General features: G+C 34.9%; 1 protein-coding gene across 1 annotated transcript; it reads left to right on the forward strand.

The window, feature by feature from the left end:
• The first annotated feature begins 6,443 nt into the window (after positions 1-6,443).
• LOC149176730 (TMV resistance protein N-like) lies at positions 6,444-20,769 on the forward strand. The gene is made up of 5 exons (XM_089421553.1): positions 6,444-6,642; positions 6,747-7,750; positions 7,837-8,040; positions 8,174-8,802; positions 20,304-20,769. The coding sequence occupies exons 1-5, from the start codon at positions 6,444-6,446 to the stop codon at positions 20,767-20,769; spliced, it is 2,502 nt and encodes an 833-aa protein (XP_089277679.1).
• Positions 20,770-21,461: the final 692 nt, after the last annotated feature.

Genomic DNA, 21,461 nt, shown 5'->3' on the forward strand with positions numbered 1-21,461 from the left:
TTGAAAATTCCTTGGAAAATGATTATATGGAATGCTCAATGGGTAATTGCTAAAAGAATTTGTTAGATTACGACTCTAAGTTTTGCATGGTTGAGTAACTTCTTAAACTGGTTGCGAGGGAAGATTAGTGGCGTAGTTTTAAGTATCAACTAGGGACCTCTTGGCATGTTTGATCCTAGAAGCCTTGTCACATCGTTTCCTTCTCTAGGTGTATTTCCCTTCCAAGTATGCATTAACTGGGTCCACACTTTCGCTGAAAACGATTTTCACAATTCACATGATTCTCTTTTGAATGCTTATGTGTTTATTAGAGAAGTGATTCAATTACTCCAGGGGCTCTTGTATTTGTCTATTTAGGCTTGAATGTATCTTTGGCTCACAAAGTCCAATGTTGTCTGGAGCTAATATTTGTAGCTCACACCTTTCATGGTCTTTATGTCCGAGGGAATTTTATATTAGTTAGGGTGTCTACATATTTCTTCCTCCTTTCACCACCAGGCTTCAAACTGTGGGGTTTTATTTCTACCATTGGCTTATCTTACTCCCCCTCATGAGCTAAGTGTTATCATTGAGTTTTTGTCTTAGTATTTGTTATGTGGGGGATGGTTGGTCCAGGTTTTGTATTATTTTATCCCTCTCTAAAGGTTGCTTTGTTACAACTAACACTCGTCTTGTGCTCTGTGGAGTTCTTATATTGGTTAGTTGGAAATCCTTGGCTTGAAGTTGTGCGACTTGTATTCATACCCCGAGGTTCACACTTGTTTTCTTTCCATGCAATATCAACACATGTGCAACAAGCATGAGGGTTGGTTGCATGGCCCCCGGGGCCACAACCACACCCAATAGTAGGCCTAAGATGTCGCTGATAATTTTCATACAGTTGTCCCTCCTGACACCGAGAATGAGATTCAAAATCTAGAGCTTTGTGCAGTTTGTGATAGACAAGTCTTTTCATATTCAAAAATTATAGAAGATATAACTCCTTGGATTGTTGAGTCGGCCCACACTCGAGAAAGAAGGAAGTAGTACTATAGTGCCTTGAACCTTTATTGGTAGACGAAGATCCTACTTAGCGGGATCCTAATGTGTAAACACACTGAGAGATATTATATTTTTGTTCGTTTGGAAAACATCAAATGGGCTTACCGAAACCAAAGGTTCTTTCTAGAGAGGATGGACAAGAGGTTGAATCACATTGAACTCTATTTTTAAATGTGGACTTGCTTCTAATGATCCTGCAGGTTCTAGTGCTAGAGACATCACCCAACACTTGAGACTGAATGTTGACTTTTAATTTTTGGTATTATATTATTGATATAGATACTCTAGCTATACTTAAAATTTGTATTCTTCATGAGTTTTAGATAAACTACTCTATTAGGAGGTGGTCAACAACATTTGGTTTTGCACTAGGCGGATTAAGACCACACTGTAGGTTCTTTCTACAGAGGATGGAGGAGAGGTTGAATCACATTGAGCTCTATTTTTAAATGTGGAGTTGCTTCTAATGATCATCCAAGTTCCTGTGCTAGAGATCTAGCTCTAGTGACATCATCCAACACTTGAGATTGAATGTTGACTTTTAATTTTTGGTATTATAGTATTGATATAGTACTCTAGTTCTACTTAATTTTTTATTCTTCATGAGTTCTAGACAAACTACTCTATTATTAGGTGGTCAACAACATCTGGTTTTGCACTAGGGAGATTAAGACCACGCTCACATTGATTCTTTGGATGATGATGATGATGATGATGATGATATTGCTCTATATATTTTGGCTTGATAGTTTAAAGTAATACAAATAAACTTACCAAAAAAATGGTATAGTCTAACTTATAGACGAAATAGAGTTTTTCATCTTCAAGAAAGAATGTGACCTTTTGTTATTTAAAATGCATAAATAGATTCAACAACCTGAAAAACCCTGGGGTACTCCAATTCTACATATTAAACAACTTAAACTCAAGTTTTTAAAAAATTCTACAGTGTTTCACTCAAATTAATAAAAAACATGGTGAAAAAAGACCATTTCATCTATATATTAAACTAACTTAAAAAAAATTTATTTAAACCAAAAGAATGTCATTTTAAATTTTTATTTATTAATAAAATACTAATTTTACTCTTATGTTTAATATTAATACATCTTCATTTATTCGGTTGCCCGTTTTCCTACATAGGACTAATTACAAACTTGAATAAATCCAAAAAAAAAATGATCTCTACGCAAGTTCATGTACGGCAAACTTCAACTTGTTTTTTAATAGTAAATCCGCGATTCAATGTGTAATTCACCAAAATAAATCATAAATAAAAATTCATAAATATGTTATTGTAGGAGGGTAATGTGTCATTCACCAAAATAAATCATAAATAAAAATTCATAAATATGTTATTGTAGGAGGGTAGTAATGTATTAAAAAAAATTAGGAGTCCTTTATCACATTATAGATTAAAATTTATTATTTTTAAATCATATTTAAATTCATTTATTTAAATATTATTGGCTCAATTTTTTCACCTTTTATTATGTAATAATGGTGGATATACTTCACTATTAATTAATATTGTACAATTTCAACTATAAAATCACAAATGTACTCCATACTAAAAAATAAAATGTTAACTCATTCAAATCTACACATAATAAATTCATTTAGTAAAGTCGTTATCCCCGTTGGATTACGCATTAAGTACAACACTACATACCATCTTTTCGGGTCCGTCTTTCACAATTGTCAGGCTCGATGTGTATGTGCTTCATTCTCAGCCACATAAATATCTAAAAACTATATATATTAAATAATTGACCTAGAGCAATCACCATCATTATTGTGGACCCCTTTTGTGGAAATTCAAGCTAACAAAATACCTCCCACATACCATCATTATTAATTTATTTGGCCTCCTTCTCCAAGCATAGCGTGGAGCTTTTGTTGATAAAAATAGAAATTCCTCGTGGAAAAGGCAAGCACGATTAGAAATCTATATCATTAAGATGCCTTGGAAACTTTGTAGTTTTTCTTTAAAAAAATATATTTTAATGTTTAAAATTTCAAAAAAATGAAAAGGTTATATTCTTTTTATTATTTGATATTATAATGTTATTTATAAACACTTTCACATTAGCCTATGGAGATTATAATATTATAATATTAGCACTATCTAATGATATTATTGTATTTATTTACAAATCAGTCAAAGTACATATTATCATAAACCATGTATAACTAATGGTTAATTTACTAAAATTCACGTTAAATTATATAATATCTATTATTTGATATTATAACTTTATTTATAAACACTTTCACTTTATTAGGGCCCTAGGTATAAACAAACTAATTTAATATTTAAAATTAAATTGGCCCTAATCAACGTTTATAACATGTATTTATGTACATTTATTATAATAATACATTTGATAACATTAGTAACATAGACCTCTAATTTAAAGATATTTAAAATAAACAAAAATATCTATAAAATAGCTCTTATTTGTTAGTTCATACAATTCAAAATTTAATAATTAAATTACACTGCAAGAAACCCTATCCATGCAATCTTGTTATACTTTATAATTAAAAATTCAAAAAACCTAATATTACCCAAGTCAGAGCCTGACAAATCTGTACACTTTTGATTTGTAGACCCTCATAAGCGATATAAAAACAGGCAGCGAATCTCGAAAACGGGGTTCATGACAAAGGACAACCCTGGAACCAAACGTTGTTGACAAAGTGCTGTATCGCAACAGTCGAAGCCGGATTTCTATACTGGAATGGAGTTTATGGAAAATACGGACCAGGTATATATTTAAAAACGGAGTTGTTTTTAAAGAGATTTTTTGGAATTTTTTTCGGTGGGTTTTTCGGTCAAAATCGAGCAGCAATTTATTGAAATTGCAAGTTTGATAGCTAATTTATGCACAATCAAAGCATCTCAGGAGTTTTTCAGGGTGCTGAATCCAAATATGCAGTGAAAAAACCATTTTAAATAATACAAATCAAGATTTAACCTCAATTTTCTCTGTCGGATTCAACCGGAATCTCCAAAAAGTCGCACTAAAGACAACTCCTTTAAAAACTAATGAATGAAGTTATTTAGAAATGTTTTAATCGCTAGTTTTTTTTTTTTAATGGCAATAGAAATATTTTATATTTTATTTATAAATTATATGTGTATTTTTCTCAGAATAATTAATATGGCAGTAAATTAGTTAATATGAATATTCAATTAATTTATTTAAATTTTATAAATATATATATATATATTCTTTTCACATAATTATATTATTTATTCATTTGAACATATAAATATTTTATGTATGGTACCATATTTTTTTTACTAAGTTGTAATATCCATATTGAATTATTTACCAGAGTAAAGAATATGTATCTTATACTTAAGAGCGATGATTTAGTTGATCAAATGAAGGAGTAATCATTCTCTTTTAAATAGATCTTGTGACTAGTTGGAAGCAATGCTTCCATGTCATGTGTAGTTGTTATTGTGAGTCCCCATGTGCCAGTCCAGAAGTTGTTGATTCCTATGTAGTTCCTATGTAATGAGTTGGAGTATCTAGAGGTGTCAGTGTATTATTTCCTATATATGTAACTGTTGTAATGAATAATATTATTGTGTGAGATTTGTGTTGTGCAAAACCTCTATGTGCTCAGCTCTCATTACTTTTCTAATAGATATGACCAATTAAGGATTAAGGAAGGTGAAATCCCCAAAACACCTTTATAACTCACTTTATGCATTATGAGTTTGTTGTAGTGGGATTTGGTAAAACTAATGCAGCTACTATGTTCATGTGCCTCATGAATGGGGTGTTCCATAAGCTTCTGGACCACTTTGTCCAAGTATTTTTGGATGATATTCTCATGTATTCCAACAATGAAAAATAGCATGGAGAGCAGTTAAGGGTTGTGCTTCCCCTAGATCCTCTTCCTGCAGTCATATTCTTTCATTATCCTAAAATCTTATTTCTTCACTATCTCCTCTACCCTAAAGCTTTATTCCTTCATTATCCCCTCTTCATTAGAACCCTATTCTTACTCTAGACCCCTTCAACTTATTTACACTAAATTTTAATCCCTTTATCCTAAGTCTCACGTTCACTTTTCTCGTAACCTTAATCACTTACCGCAACCACAAGTAACTCTTAATCTCTAGACTAATAAAATGTCATTGAGAAAATATACCCAACGTATGTGAATGCTAATACATTCATACTTAACAAAGACACATTTACATTTTTATTTTTAAAAACACATATATTTAACAGTCCATGAACACTATGTATAGGAACACCAACCCTTAATTCGAGATTAAAGATTGAATTCAACATACACATGCTAACATAACTATGTTTGGATTGATAACCAAGCTAGGACACCTTACGCATTCCGTCGAGATAGTGCTTTATCTTTTGAGTTACGTACCGAATTTGATGCTCTATCTTCTGGGCTACCGAATTTGATGTCAGATGGTTACAACTATGACAAGATCTAGGCCAAATTGGCTACCGATATACCCGCAGAACATTGTTTAGAATTTCCAAATGCAATTCGAGATTCAAGATGTTGAATAAATACTTACTTTAATTCTAATAATTTCACAATTTTTAAATATCAAATAGTTTTATTTAAAATCAACTTCTCCGTATTTTAGAGTTTTACCCTTCCTCCTTTCAACAATATGCTGGTACAGCTGACTTTAAGTCTAATAGCCGGGTGCATCCGGTCAAACTCATCAGAACTCTCTGTACCATAAATCCTATGAATTCCTTTATGCTTTTGATAAATCATTAATTAAAATACCATGTTACTAAATAACTCAGTTAGAAGATTCCAAAAACACTATAGCAGAAAGGTTGTTACAATAAATACATGTTCGATCTATGGTGTAGATATTTGATAGGATCTGTATAACGAAGAATCTTGATTTTCACCTTGTAACCTCCAGCGAGAAAGGTGTTCTAGTGTATTTGTTCACTGATCAAATATTCCATGTAATTATTTCCATGAATATATGAAACGATTCACATGAAATTCCGTTTTGCTGCCACATGAATAGCATGGCTAGCTGTTGTTATACCTGAGGATTCACATGAAAAGGTATTGTACTAAACGCGCCACCTGCAATTGTTTGTTGTGGTTGAGTCATGGATGTTATGTGAGGCAGAGCATACCATTTTCATGATAACCTAAAGGCCTCACACTCATTTATATAGAAAGGTGTGCCATAGTTTTCGTTAGCCCATCTGCAAGAAGTCTTCCATCTCATATGTTAAATGATGGACTGTTTTAAACGAAACAGTTCATGCTTCGCGCTCAATATGTGCCAGAATTTTGGGTTTGTGATCATTTCGGCGAGCAGGGGAACTTATGAGAAGGTATTTTGGTGTTATATATTTGTGAGCATGATTGAAATGGGTGGAATTGAAAAGAGCTCCGTTAAACCATTTTCTCAGTTTTTTTGGTTTATGGAGCGCTTGACAAGATCGAGAGGGAGTAGTCTACCTAGGCGGTATCTGAAGACCCGATTCGATATCTGTCTTTACGATGCCATTGATTGTAGGTCGGTGCGTCCACCGACAACACTGGAGCGAGAATATCCTACATATGCAGGTAAATTATGAGACATTGTGAGTGTTGATTGGTTTTGTACAAATATGAATATTATTTTTAAGGTTTTAGGATAGTTTTTGATATGTTTTTATATGGTTAAACAGTGGGAATTGAAGAACCCATAAAAGAAGTTGTTAATCTTTTGGAATGGGAAAGTGAGGAAAATGCAGTTGCAGTTATTGTGTATGGTTTTGGTGGAGTGGGAAAGTCTACTCTGGCGGATGCTGTGTTTGCTAGACTTGATATTGTAGGCTGTAAATATTCGATGGTCAGATTGTTTGATGATATAACATCAACTCCAAATATTGTAGAGTTTCAAAAATGTATATTAAGAGATTTGATGGTGGGCATAGCTGAAGAAAAGGCGGCAAAGCTAGATGTTAGAACGTTTGAAAGTGGACAGCATCAAATTGGGAGCGTGTTACAGAAAGAAGTAGCCTTTCTCTACGTAGACAATGTTTTGGACGGTGATAAGCTGCAGCAGCTTTTGCCTAGGGACATGCATTTGGCCAAAAAAGTGAGGGTGCTCATCACTGCGCGGGAAATGGGTGTGCGTACTGTGTGTACAGGGTGCAAAATGGAAACCAAACAGTATCCTATGAATGGCCTTCCCACATCTGAAGCGAGGAGTCTTTTAGAGAGGGAAATGAAGGAGGCACAAATAGACTCTAGCCAAATGGAGAAGATAGTAAAGATATGCGGTGGAATCCCAAAACTTTTGACAGTGGTTGCAAGCTTTATAATCTCCGAAGGGGACAAACAGAAAGCCTTTCGGATAGTGATGGAAGACAAAGAACATTTGAAGGGTCAAGCACTGGGGGACATAGAGCGCTATGTCTTCGCCTATGATCATCTTCCTGAAAGGTGCAAAGGTCCATTTCTTGACATCTGCGTATTTTTCAAGGGAATGAATTGGGACTCTGTGGCAGATGTTCTGGGAGAGTCTGAATTGGATATGCTAGAAAAGAGAGCACTGGTTTCTAAAGACAGATTCATGTGCTTAAATGTGCACGATGTGATTTTGAAGATTGGTACCATAAGGGCAGAGGAGACTAGATTTAATTTCACCAATGCAAATAGGAGTCAATTTCAAGAGTTTTTAGAAAAGGTATTAGAAATTGGAAAATAAATGCAGTGAATTATTTCATACAATCCCTTTCTCGATTATTATGACTAACTTAATTATAATTGCAGGACATCTCAGGAATCGATGGCCTCTGGTTTGATGGTTATGGAGATCCATTGGAAATGCCAGCAACAAAATTAGATTCAATGTCTAATTCGTTGAGAATTCTTCGGTTTGGAGTTTTAAATGTGAAGGGTAAATGTGAGAAGAGATTTGAGAAGCTGATGTTTTTCCAAGGAAAAGTTGCCGGTCTCCCATTTAGTATATCTCAGGTAAAAGAATTGAGATATTTGAATGACAAATCTTTGATAAAGCAACTCTGCTCCATATATTTATATACGCGTGCTCATTTGCTCCAATGATTTGATAATGGTGTATAAGTTGCATTCATTTAATTATGTGCAGATGACTTCCAACCTGAAACACATGGAATTAAATGGAGCGGGATCTTCCCATGATTTTGAAATCTCTCCGAGTGATCTTCAGCGGCTCCGGAATTTACGGGTAGTGCGATTAATCAACTTTGAAGCATGGAGAAAATTGCCTGCAGAGTTGGGAGAGATAATACATGAGTTACGAGAATTAACTCTTTCCGGGTGCACATCTATAAAGGAAATACCAAGATCCATATCAAAGCTTCAATATTTAAGAGTATTGAATATGGAGGAATGTTATGGATTGACGGGGTTAACTGAGGATATTGGATCATTGAGTTGTTTACAGAAACTCAATCTCTCAGAATGCAAGCATATAGAAGAACTACCGGAATCAACTTCAAAACTTCGAGTAGACTGGGTTCGAGAGTTGCATTCCAAGGGAAAGCTTTTGGAAGCAGTTGATCCTAGACTTCTTAATGAGTACCCTGTTGAAGAAGTTGGGCTCGTTCTTGAACTGGGTTTGCTCTGTTCCCATCCTCATCCCGAAGCTCGACCTAGTATGAGAGAAGTAGTGCAAATGCTTGTAGGCGATAAAGCACATCCTGTGCCACCTTCTGAACCTCCTTCCGCAGACACACCTACAAGCTATGTCACAAGGTTCGTCGAACTTTAACCTTGAGGTTCGAATTTTGGCGAACCTTAAAAAAAATTTGAGGTTCGGCGAACCTCATAGCCATTGACCAAGTCCATAGATCAAAACTCATAACTTCATGTCACAACTCAAGCTTGTAATTTATCCTTGCAGTTTCCATGTCCGTGATAGCATTTTTGATGTTTACTGATGTTGATTTCTTACTATTTTATCCTATAATTCATTTTATATTTATATATATATATATATATATATATATATATATATATATATATATAGATATAGATATAGACGAACCTAATGGCGAATCTCATCAAAACATTCGAACTCAAACCGAATCTAATCATTGCCGAACCCGAACTCGAACCCGAACCATGTGACATTGCCTACAAGAACTGAAAATCTTGATGAATTCATTGTTTCATTTTCTTCATACAAGCATGGTTCATCTATTGCTATCTCACATCCTAACAGAAGCTCAGATGGTAGGCTAGTTTTCACACCGGATAGAACATCACCACTTTCACTGTTAGCAGCAACAGCTTGAAAGGTGTGTGTAATGAAAACAAGTCATGGAGTAACTGTTGTTGAAAAAACATATTTATTTTGGTCCGTTGGTGCATGATCCATGTCTTCTTGTTTATTGGACTGGCCAATGATGAGTTACTTCCTCTTCAAACAGACTAAGAGTTGGAGTTCCAGAGATACAGAGCTTGGAGTTTTCCTTTTGATATATCAGAAAAAAAGGCTAACAGATCTGAAGTCTATGATTGCTGAGTGTAAACAAACTGTGTGCAGTTTTACTAATCTTCAAAGAGTATTTGATGCAACAAAATGTAGTGATTTTTTTTCAGTTGACCCAGTTTTTCATCTCAACAAATGGCTTGATTATCTGATACAACAGAGTGTAAATTTAGAGGAGAATTTCTTCTCTGATGTTTAAATTATATTTACAAGTCACAAAAAAATAACAGTGTGTGTTGAGTTTCTTTCAAGTGTGAAGATATGCCGAGTTACATTATCTGTGTAACTAGCAGTTTCCATTGTATATGAAATGCATAAAGAAATCTCTGGCTTGCATTCTTGTGCTTCAGAAACAAAGTTGTTTCCCAATTGTATTTCTGATTTTAGGGGCGACATTGTTTCAATGTTTGTACATTCCTTATAGAAAAAAAGGTGAACAATCATCTGTTCCCTCTATATTAGAAAACCAATCCTTGTTGCTTTATGTACTTCTTTGTTATAGTTTTAAATATTTTGAATTTCCTATTTATCTTCACAATTTTTCTGCGGTAGATTCTTCTATTTATCTTCACAATTTTTCTGCTGTAGATTCTTCTCTAATTGCTATAGGTTGCTCTCCAAGTAAAACAATTTAGTATCAAGTGGTTGTTGGTTTCAAAAGGGGACATCTTTGTTGCCAAGTTGAAGAAGCTTGGTTTGCAGAATCTTGTGTTCTTGAGGCCTTGTTTTGAGGTCTTGATCAGAAAGCTAGAGAAATCTCATTTTCTAGGTAAAGAAGCTCAAGTTGGACAATGTTGTGTTGTTGTAGTAGTGATTATTTTGAGGTAGCTAGCTTCAGTGAGAGGCTAATAAGATATATGTGGTAGGAGAAATGACATCTAGACATTTAGAGATCGATAAATTCTATGGCCACAACTTCCATTTATGGAGGTTGAAGATGGAATAATTGCTTATTGAAAGAGAGTAGAAATCAGTATGAAGGACACAAAGTCTGACATCGTGAAGTAGGAGGACTGGGGCAAGATGAATGATAAGGTCATGGCCTTGATTGGTCTTGATATATCAAATTCTATGTTAATGGATGTGTTAGGAGAAGCTAACTTAAATAGGGTGCACAATTTGATTGATAACAGCTAGAATATATGTGTGAAAGTAGCTCATCTACAGAATAGGTACTATTGAAGGATGAGCATAAAGTAACAAGAATTGCCACAAAATCTGAGTAGGGAAGTGAACCTCTCCACTCATGTTTAGATTCCAACTCGGATGACAGTTAAAATGAATGATTTCATAACTTAAGCCTTCAGACCTGGCAATAATAATCATAAAGCATAGATGTATCAAACCCAATTGCGCTATCAAGTATTATTGATTGATAAAGACACCAAATCTCTGTAAACTTCAAAGAGCTGTTGAAATAGTTCCCTATTAAGCAGATGTGAAATCACTACACATCAGAACTTGAAGTCCCTAGATTTATTAATGAAGTCTTCTTGTACGACTAATAAATTTATCTGAGCTCAGATATAGCTAGATTCCATGACGTCAGAATTAAGAGGGCATAGATATGCTTCATCTAGGTCATTAAGGGAATTTCTTCATCTAGGTCATTATCCATATCTAACACAAACAAAGATTGATTTCAAAGTGGTGTTTTCCAAGAATGTACATGAATAATGAAAAATGCACCTATTTAAAGCTACTATGGCTTTGTTTAATTTAACATTCCATGTAAATTGATAAAATAAACTAACAATTGTTTATTCAAAGAAACTCAGTTAACGAGATTAATATGTTTCCAGAGGCACAAATATGACAATTATCGATAGTACATAACACAAACTTAACCTGAAAATGTGTACTATAATTAAGTGAGGATTTATTGTAAGCATGCTACATGGGTTAGATTTTGTTTAGCAAAGAAATCAACACCCTTTTCTTTGATTTTTGGTAGACTACTCCCTTTGGCCCGAAAGCCAACCCCTATTACATTGAAAATGATCAACTTTACAGAGAAATAAAGCTGCTAGCTTTAAGGAATGAAATCCTAACAATAAACTAAAATAAAACAATCTTTGGCATGTTACAGGAAATCTGGAAATGATGAAATGGAATGCTTCAAATCTGAATTAGATCCACAGTTGATTGCTGACCCAATGCCTTGAAATCTGGTATATACTCCACAGTTGCTGATTCTTCTCCATAAAATCTGAGACATGAAGTTGTTCCCTGAAAATCTGTCAGATATCCTTTAAACAATGCAAATTTTGCCACCTATCTGTTGTCACACAACACCTTTTTCTTTTACCAGGAGGAGTATTCTCCCTTGAGGAAGAGTAACTCAAATTAAATCTCGAGCATTTTGCTTGTTTAAAGCATCAGGTGGTTTTGAAACATGAACTACAAAATGAGTGCCCAAAGGAGCAGATTCAAAATACATAGAGGTGCCACTGGTTTGTGTGTCTAGCTTTCAATGGTTCCCCTCTGGCTCACATAGCTTTTCTTTTCACTTAATACATTCCAAAACACCGTTGGTTCATCCGCAGACTTTATCAAATCCTTTGACAGTCTATTACCCACTACAACACTGTTTGTTCCTCTGAAGATTCATTTGCAGATTTCAAGAATCTGTTCACTTCCATTCTTGCCCTTCCAGAGATGTAGTGTATAGATACAAAAGGAAGTCACAAATTTACAACATACACTTTTTAAGCTTGAAATGAAGCCATAGAAAATGGATGCGCCGTTAGAATTATTATTCAAAATTTCACATTTTGTGACCAAATCACTCTCTTTGTTTAATGCTTTAGAAAAGCAAATAATCGTATTCTATTACCATGCCACAACTAAATGATATACAGACAAAATCAATAAGAGCCATGCTAAATATGAGCTATAACTCATTCATATAGTTGAATTACCAATGTCAAGCCATTCATAGGCAAATATAAAAGAGATCAATGCTGGTCCATAAGGCAAAGTAGAAAAGAAAAGAAAAGGTACCTTATATCATTAATTCACTCACTGAATGCTAAAAGGGACTAAAACAAGTATATAAGCAATGGGTGAAACTGTACACAGAATTGAACATCTTCATTTAATCTCAATCTAGTTCTCACATTTAGGTTTCTAAAATATGTGAACATGTCTTTGATCAACCAGAGTTTGTTGATGGAGAGGCAAATCACTTCAACAATTTCATAAAGGTGACTTAGACACTATAACCTTGATATGAGATTCAATCAATATTTAACAAAATATATTTTCTATATTTCCCAATCATTTGTGTCATGAGTTGATATAAAACTATGATGATGTCAACATTGTAGTATGTTACTATGCCAAGAAATTTGAGGCTGGAGGCCTATAACCCTCCTCAATGTCTCCCACAAGGTTATTACAAACATTTTAAGAAAATGATTCAAGTTGCAAGCTTCCAAAATCATAAGAAAGAATATTATCACCTTGCAGAGCATCAAATTGGCCAGGGAGCATTAAGTGAGGATTTATTGTAAGCATGCTACATGTGTTAGATTTTGTTTAGCAAAGCAATCAACACCCTTTTCTTTGATTTTTGGTAGACTACTCCCTTTGGCCCGAAAGCCAACCCCTATTACATTGAAAATGATCAACTTTACAGAGAAATAAAGCTACTAGCTTTAAGGAATGAAATCCTAACAATAAAATAAAAATAAAACAATCTCTGGCATGTTACAGGAAATCTGGAAATGATGAAATGGAATGCTTCAAATTTGAATTAGATCCACAGTTGATTGCTGACCCAATGCCTTGAAATCTGATATATACTCCACAGTTGTTGATTCTTCTCCATAAAATCTGAGACATATACAGTGCTTGTATACTCTGCATATACAGTGCTTGCATATATAGTGCTTGTATACATCAGTTCCTCATTTTCCGAAGAAGTTAGATAAAAATGTCATAGTGCACAATGAAGCAGTGTCAAGTTAGTGGTTCAAGTCATTAATTGACAAGAGGATGGATCATCTACAGCACAAATGACAGGAGGAATGCATCAAAAGCATGGACAACACCATGATTTCTTATGTAAAGCAGACAAATGTGTTGGTTGGTATGGACATATTTTTTAAAAGTGTACTTTATAAAACTACAAACTTGTATTTATGTAAGCATTGAAGGTTATAGAGTAAGGACAGGATGCATAATGTATTGGTTGGTATGGATGTAAGGGTTTATTTGTTTACAAGGAGAAAAAAGAAACTGTAGCCTCTAGAAGTGATTCATTATGTCCATCTAAACAAAGATATGATATGCAGATCCATGATGTTAAGATAATAAATTCACACAAGCACCCAATTATCAAACATTGACACTTGAATATGCAATACCAAGCTTTCAAGTGGTATCAGACCTGGGCATGGGCAAGTTTGTAATCTTCTTCAAAAGTACCAAATCAGGCTTCATAGAATAGAAACTGTTTGCTTTTGATTATTAGAACTTACAGCCAAATTTTTCTTCCCTAAAATTGTTTTTTGTCATTTGTTTGTAGCATAAGTTATAAAGCCACTAATGCCCTAAACTCTGCATATACAGTGCTTGTATACTCTGCATATACAGTGCTTGTATACATCAGTTCCTCATTTTCCGAAGAAGTTAGATAAAAATGTCATAGTGCACAATGAAGCAGTGTCAAGTTAGTGGTTCAAGTCATTAATTGACAAGAGGATGGATCATCTACAGCACAAATGACAGGAGGAATGCATCAAAAGCATGGACAGCACCATGATTTCTTATGTAAAGGAGACAAATGTGTTGGTTGGTATGGACATATTTTTTATTTGTGTACTTTATAAAACTACAAACTTGTATTTATGTAAGCATTGAAGGTTTTAGAGTAAGGATAGGATGCATAATGTATTAGTTGGTATGGATGTAAGGGTTTATTTGTTTACAAGGAGAAAAAAGAAATTGTAGCCTCTAGAAGCGATTCATTATGTCCATCTAAACAAAGATATGATATGCAGATCCATGATGTTAAGATAATAAATTCACACAAGCACCCAAGTGGTATCAGACCTGGGCATGGGCAAGTTTGTAATCTTCTTCAAAAGTACCAAATCAGGCTTCAAAATTCCAAATAAGGGGTTTGATTTGTGTCTTGTTTGCTTCATGTTTTTAGAACTCATGGAAAAGTTGGTTGTGCAGTTGGTAACAGAGTTCATAATTGAAGCATTAGAATAAATAAGAATGCACGTTTCAGGTTGACTTGGTTCAAAAGCAACAGGTTCAGAAAACTGCACATCAAGATGCTATGAACCCAAGAGCTTCTTTCTTAAATATGAACACCGTAAATAAAATTAGATTTGTTTTGATCATATAACAGATCTAACATTTGAGAATATATTTGAAGAACAATTTAGATTGATGTCCAAAACACTAATTCATTCACAAATTGTGGTGTGTATACAACATTGTTACAGCTTAGTCTGCAGTATTAGACCAATTACGTGAGAAAATACAGAAACATTGCAATAAAAAGAACCAACAATTCAATTTGTCGAACAATTACAGAGTCATGTGAATTAACTTGACATTCCATGTCAAAGTTCAAAATTTCATGAAACTTCAGGAGAGTAGTGGCATATAATTGAACTTTTACTTTTGCATTGATGAGGGCTCAAACATTCCTCGGTGCTCATCAGGCACCCATATTTTTAATATTGCACTGATGAAGGCTCAAACTTTCCTCAAATTTTGCAGGCACCCATGTTCTCAATGTACCTAGAGCCTTCTGAAACAACCCAACATTCCATGTCAAAACACAAAGTTTCATGAACTTTAAGAGAACAGATTATGTCCATGAACAGATTATGAAAAAGGTATTTTTATAACAACATAACAATGGGAAAACATAAATATACTTATCATATGATAAAGGGCCACCTGACGATGCCATAATAACCTAGCTTATCTATTCTTTGTGCATACCTCATTGATTCCCACTAGAGTTGAAGTCCTTCTCTAGATGATCAGTCATGGTAGAAGATGATGCTTCTCCACTTATTCTATAGTTACCTAGAAAAATATCAAACATTATCGCAAAGAAATTTTCTGGAGCATTAAGGTATATGTGCACACACAATGAAAGAGTGTCAAATGTACCTGGCATGGCAAGTAAGGTTGTATGGTCTTGCATCTCCCTTTGGTCTTGGGTTATCGCCATGGTTGGGGGTTGTTGCATTGCTGTAAAAATAAACATACTACATGTTAAAGAATAGTGATGATTAAATACTTAAATCTAAAATCATGACTCTATTCAACACATGAAACTAACCTGGAACCATAGAGACGACATTATTTGATCGATGACGTCCTCACTTATTGAGGTACCGAAACTCAAATGGTTCATATTCTGATGGATCAACATTTAAATCAATTTCCAAACCATTGTTTTTTCTGCTGCTTCTTCTTTTCTTTGTGGGGCTAAGGAAACTCTTCTTCCTCTTCAAAGATGGATCAAGAGATTCCAATCCAGGTGTGAAGTCAAAATCAGTAACGTGCAAATTATTGGCTTCATCCAACATTTTTTTAAGCATATCAGTCAATTGGATTGTCTTCGCCAAAGTAGTAGGAGGATTATCTAAAATGAGATGTGTATAGCTAAACAACTCCTCCCTTGCCAAATGAAGTGCCTCGGCATCTGCGTCAACAACATTTGTGGCCATAAGAGTAGCATTGACATCTTCATCATGGTTTTGAGGCTCTACATTAATCTCAGGTGGGTCATTGCATATGTTATCCTCTGCATGCTGATGAAGCAATGGATTTGAATTATCCGATTGGAAATACAACCAATTAACCTTTATGGCATACTTGCAAATGTTTCTACGGATAGATCATGGATATTCACACGTTATAAAATCCTTACAATACCAAGTGACAAGGTATTTTTTACCTCGATCTGTTTGACTTCTCACCCAATAAGCACGGGTTATGTTCTCATGATGACAACAATCAATATCCATAATTTTTCTTGCTCGTTCCACTGATGATTCTAGCTGCTTTTCTCTCTTGTAGTTGTTTAGAAATCCTTATTCTTTTAAGATTTCCTTGAACCGATAACAAGGTTCAACTGTTGTTAGTAGCATATGCAATAACCAATCCATCCTCCGGGCACATTTTTTCCTTCTGTCAGATAGAAATGTTGTTTTTAGGTAACAATGGTATGACTCAACAACATTATTGGTCTCCTGATTTGCATGAGGAAACTCTCGACAACCTTTCACCCACATACCTAATTGCAAATAGAATGATGTCAGTCTCACTATATCACCTTTATAAAAGAAAAAAATGCATATAATATGAAAAAAAATGTTTACTTACGAATCTTATCTCCAGTGACCCAATTCTTGTTGAAATAGTCTGAAAACTTCTCTTCATCTGCAAACTTGATAAAAAAATTGATTGATTGCATCTTCCACTTCATAATTGAGAGTGTGTTTCATGATGAAACCTAACTCACTGAACATCTCTTTGGCTTTTATGGAACTAGTGGCCAACCGATTGACATTTTTCAACCAAGCCCTCTGTACATGCGAAACGCATAAGATCACATCACAACCTATGATCCTCCTGCCATATTCAATGCAGTTTAGTGTGGTATTTTTAGAAAAAATGCAAGTTTGGTTATATCGTGACAATGTTAAAGTTACCTCAAGGCACTGATTTTAGCCAGTGCATCATCAACCATGAAAGCATTGACTTTCCAATCAGGACGGGTTTGGAAACACTTGCGCATGAGCTGCTCCAGCCATATTGCAATATCATCTGATGTGTTTCGTGATGCCACGACCCATGCAACAGGCACCCCGCTTTGTTGTTCATCAAATGCCACGAGTGTATACAACTGATACTGTCATTTTCAACATTACATAAATTCAAATACAAGTTATTAATCATTTTGAATGGATACAACTTAAATAAATATATTCAATAAATCATTGGCATCTGACTTACCCCATATTTGTTTGTGTTAAATGTTGAATCCATGGCTATTAAGCTATTGTGTGATAGCTTGACCATTGTCTCCAACATCCACTTTGTTTGAATGCCTATTATAAAGGGACCTCCACACCATTGGGCTTTTGGTAAAAGAAAAAATCTTCCCGATGCTTTTGATACCAAAGGTTTACACTCATTTCATCCTTTTTGTGAAGTTGATAATTTCCCTTCGCTAACCTATTATAAATGTTTACAATATCTTTCCTGCATAAGAAGAAATCTCTATCTCGAGCTGCCACATCGATGTCAACATGTCTCTTAATGTGTGTTCTATACACTACATCAATAGGCACTCCCAAAAAGAAACAACTCTCTACATATGCAACAATGTCCCTCGAAAGCTTTGGCCTAAGCAAGGCCCTGGTCTCACCTGAAGTGTCACATTGACCATGACAAGCCCAACCTTCCCCATCTTCATGTTCATACATATTGAAAGTTAATATTGCTCTATCAGGAATTTCATGCATAACTTTCACAATAAAGTGGCATTGGCAACCCCTCTTCTGCACAAATGAGGTCCTTCGTTTAGCTGAAAGATTTCCTCTTTTGTCCTCTGGGCCAAATGAACAATGATAACTAAACCAAAAATTTAAATTGTTAGTACATACAAAGAAAGATAACCATGGTTTCAAAAGATCTAAACAATATATATTTTAAATACTCACATATCATATTGCAATGCAGCAGTAGATCTTTCTTTTGGTTTACCCTTTGTTTTTCGTACGAATTTACATGGAGCAATAGGATTTTCTTCCTCTCCTTTGATAAAGTCAGCAACTCGTCGTAACGGGATTACAACAACACGATCAATACCATTGTTTTTTGTATTTATTTCTGCCCAAACCAAGTCTTTACTAGAGAAAGTCATTTTGCCTTTGAGGTCTTGCACCTCAAGATCCATGATATATTGCCATTTCTTTCGCTTGCCCATTTTGAACTAATCTGGTCAAACAATATGCAAGGACATCAAAACCAAAATTTCAATCTTAGCAAGTTATTCAACATATATATAAATATAAAACCTCTTTTATGCTTTTTTTGAGGTCTAAAATATCAATCACTCAATAATGACAAAAATAAATAGCACAAAAGGATGCAAAAAATTTGGGATGCAAGCATTTCCTTTAAGATGTTGCTTCTTGCCTCATTCACTTTCAACAAGGCATTCCTTAAAGGAAAGATTCCTTTGAGAACATGAATTCATGCAATCCAATGAATGTTGGCCATGTTTTTTTAGGGTCACCATTCGCTAAGCAAGACTAGACTTGAATGAAAGGGCTTTCTACAATGTACGTTTACATCACAACTCTACAAACATGAAGCAAAGAAGACACAAATCAAACCCCTTCACGTCACCACTCTTATGCGTTTTGATTGGCATGCGAATTAAGACTACTACTCCTCTCACTGTTGTACTTGCACCTCATTTTATATCTTCTATTAGCTAGACACTTAGATTTAAACTAGTCTCTTAGTTCTTTATTGTTAATTTTAGGCAACAATGGTATGTTCTATGCTTTAGAGCAATTTTACTTCAATTTCTTTATTAGCCCAACATCAATATCCAGATTAGCAATCACATCAAGTAATGTGTCTTTATATGCAAGTATAAGTAATGGCATGTTGAGATATATGGTAAAATAGAATGAGTATTGTTTGTGTTCTATGAGAATAACTAGCTAGCTTTAATGGCTCCTAGAGGGAGCGGAACTCCGAGCGTGGAGATGGTTACAAGGGGCCTTGAGGAGTTCCATACAGGCCAATGGAGTTCCATCTTTCCTTCTGGAAAAGCAAGAGAACTGAAGAAAGATCCCCTGGTTTGTAAAGACGACTGACGCATTTTAGTCTTCACAGAGCACCTGAAACAGAATTCATATTAAGCCACTTATGAAACACAAATCCACTCTGAGTCTTTGCACTGGAATGATAGCTATGGGCTATCAGTTCAATAAGTTGAAACCTCAGGCTTCATTTTGGACTGTAGCCATTCTGGACAGCTCTGACTGACCAGGGAAGTCTACCAGGTATAATGGAGAATGGAATTATATCTCTTCAATTTGTTTTCATGACTGCTATAGGTATTGATGTAAAAGCAATGACATGAGCTTAGATGCATCCCTTACTCTTTATAAAAAGGAGACTGTGTGTGTACTTGGAAAGATACCCGTAACCTCAATGGAGTAGAAAGGGTACTTGGTACGCTACACACAGGGGTTCCAGGTTACAAGTTAAGGAGCATTTGGTATTTAGGTTGATTACATCTCTTTATGGTTTAAAACAAGTTCCAAGGACCCACTATAAAATATTTGACAAATATCTTATACTATCAAGATCCAAATCTCTAAAGAGGCGATGTTTTTGCCCTGAAAATAATGGAAATTCCTTGGTTGCTTGAGAATATCCCTACAAAAGTGAAGGGTTGTTCAAAGAGTATAGAGACAGCATGAAATGACTTTCGAAATGGATTTCCACCAAAGAGGAAGATTTCACATGAGATGGACTTGATTCTAGGTGTGACATTGCCAAATCAAGCACTGCACAAGATGAGTACATTGAAAAGCATGGAATTATATTAGCAAGTTGGTGAGTTGTTGTCAAAGGGCTTTAATGGAGAGATTGTGAGCCTGAGCACGTTATCAGGTCTGATGACATCGAAGAAAGATGGGCAGTGTAAGATGTGTACAAACTCTAATTCCATTACGAATTCTGAGCTTGGCAGAAAAATTATAAAGCATGCTAAACTAATGATCCATGTATTAGAAAAACCAGCAAAACTAGCAGAATCAGAACAGCACAATGCTGAAGGTTTGGATGCAATCTTGGTTGAAAAGATCCATGTGCCAGAAAGAGAACAGTTAACTCCCACCGGAGAAAAATATACAAAGATGTGTCAGCCAAAATCAGGATTGTCTAAGAAACAAAGCATGGAAATTGATTTGAATCTAGTAGATGGTATTGACACTGAATATGATAAAGAGAACATAGATACAAATGTATTTTCAACTGAGAATAAGACACTCGAAATGAAGAGAAAATTTTATATTCTGAACATCAACAGCCTGGATAGTGACCCCAGTACTATTCCCCTCGAGCATGTAACTGAGCTTGAACAAGAGATTCTTGCAGTGAAGAATGCCTCCGACGTTAAGCACACATTAAGGGAATGTACCTTAATAAATGCCTAGCCCACCTCTCAAAAGAGGAAGGCAAGAAAACGAAGAGCTTTTTAGCATAAACTTTGAACACAGAATGGAAAGAGGTAGAAGCATGGATGATACTCGGACATTTCCTCAGAAAAACTCTCTTTTCCATTCCCAGAAAAAAAGATCAAGTAAGCTCAGACCTCTGTACCGGCAGAACCAGATTTATGAAGCATTCCGAGTATCAGAAATGGGAAATAAGAAACGACAGGAAATGGGTGTACATAAGCAAATACAGCAAGCGTCCAAAATCATTAAAAACATTGGGTTAGTCTACCAATGAAGCCACATGAAATAAGGAAACACTAGAAAATGGTTTCCAAAAACGGAGGAAAAAAAATTAAAACAAAATCTGCCTAAATATCCTGCTATAATGCTTTTTTGTTCCCTGGTGAGCTATTCTCTTTTGAAAAATCAGATCTTACAAGAGGTCTTTTTCCACTGCGAATGACTTTTATTTTAAATGTTAGGCTTAGTAAGCGCTTTTAGGGTTAGTGTAGGATCACTTTCATGTCTTTTTCTTCTTTGCCTAAAAAAAAGTGAAAATTTACTGGAAATTGTCAACAGTTTCAGGAAACACTCTGCAAACAGCCAAGATGTTTCCAGAAACTACTAGAAACACTGAGTAGTTTCTCTGCATGTCATAAGTTCATTGATACTAAAGTTGATATGCTTAC

This window comes from Pinus tabuliformis, chromosome 4_1, assembly GCF_031772625.1.
Source record: "Pinus tabuliformis cultivar Carrire ecotype Pingquan chromosome 4_1, CPIR1, whole genome shotgun sequence".
Lineage (NCBI taxonomy): Eukaryota > Viridiplantae > Streptophyta > Pinopsida > Pinales > Pinaceae > Pinus > Pinus tabuliformis.

Excerpts from the sequence above, each read along its gene's own strand:
- LOC149176730 (XM_089421553.1), top strand. The coding sequence starts at position 6,444 with ATGGGTGGAATTGAAAAGAGCTCCGTTAAACCATTTTCTCAGTTTTTT. Across the intron at positions 7,751-7,836 it reads TTCAAGAGTTTTTAGAAAAG|GACATCTCAGGAATCGATGG; the intron begins GTATTAGAAATT and ends TTATAATTGCAG. Across the intron at positions 8,803-20,303 it reads CCTACAAGCTATGTCACAAG|AAAAATTATAAAGCATGCTA; the intron begins GTTCGTCGAACT and ends TGAGCTTGGCAG.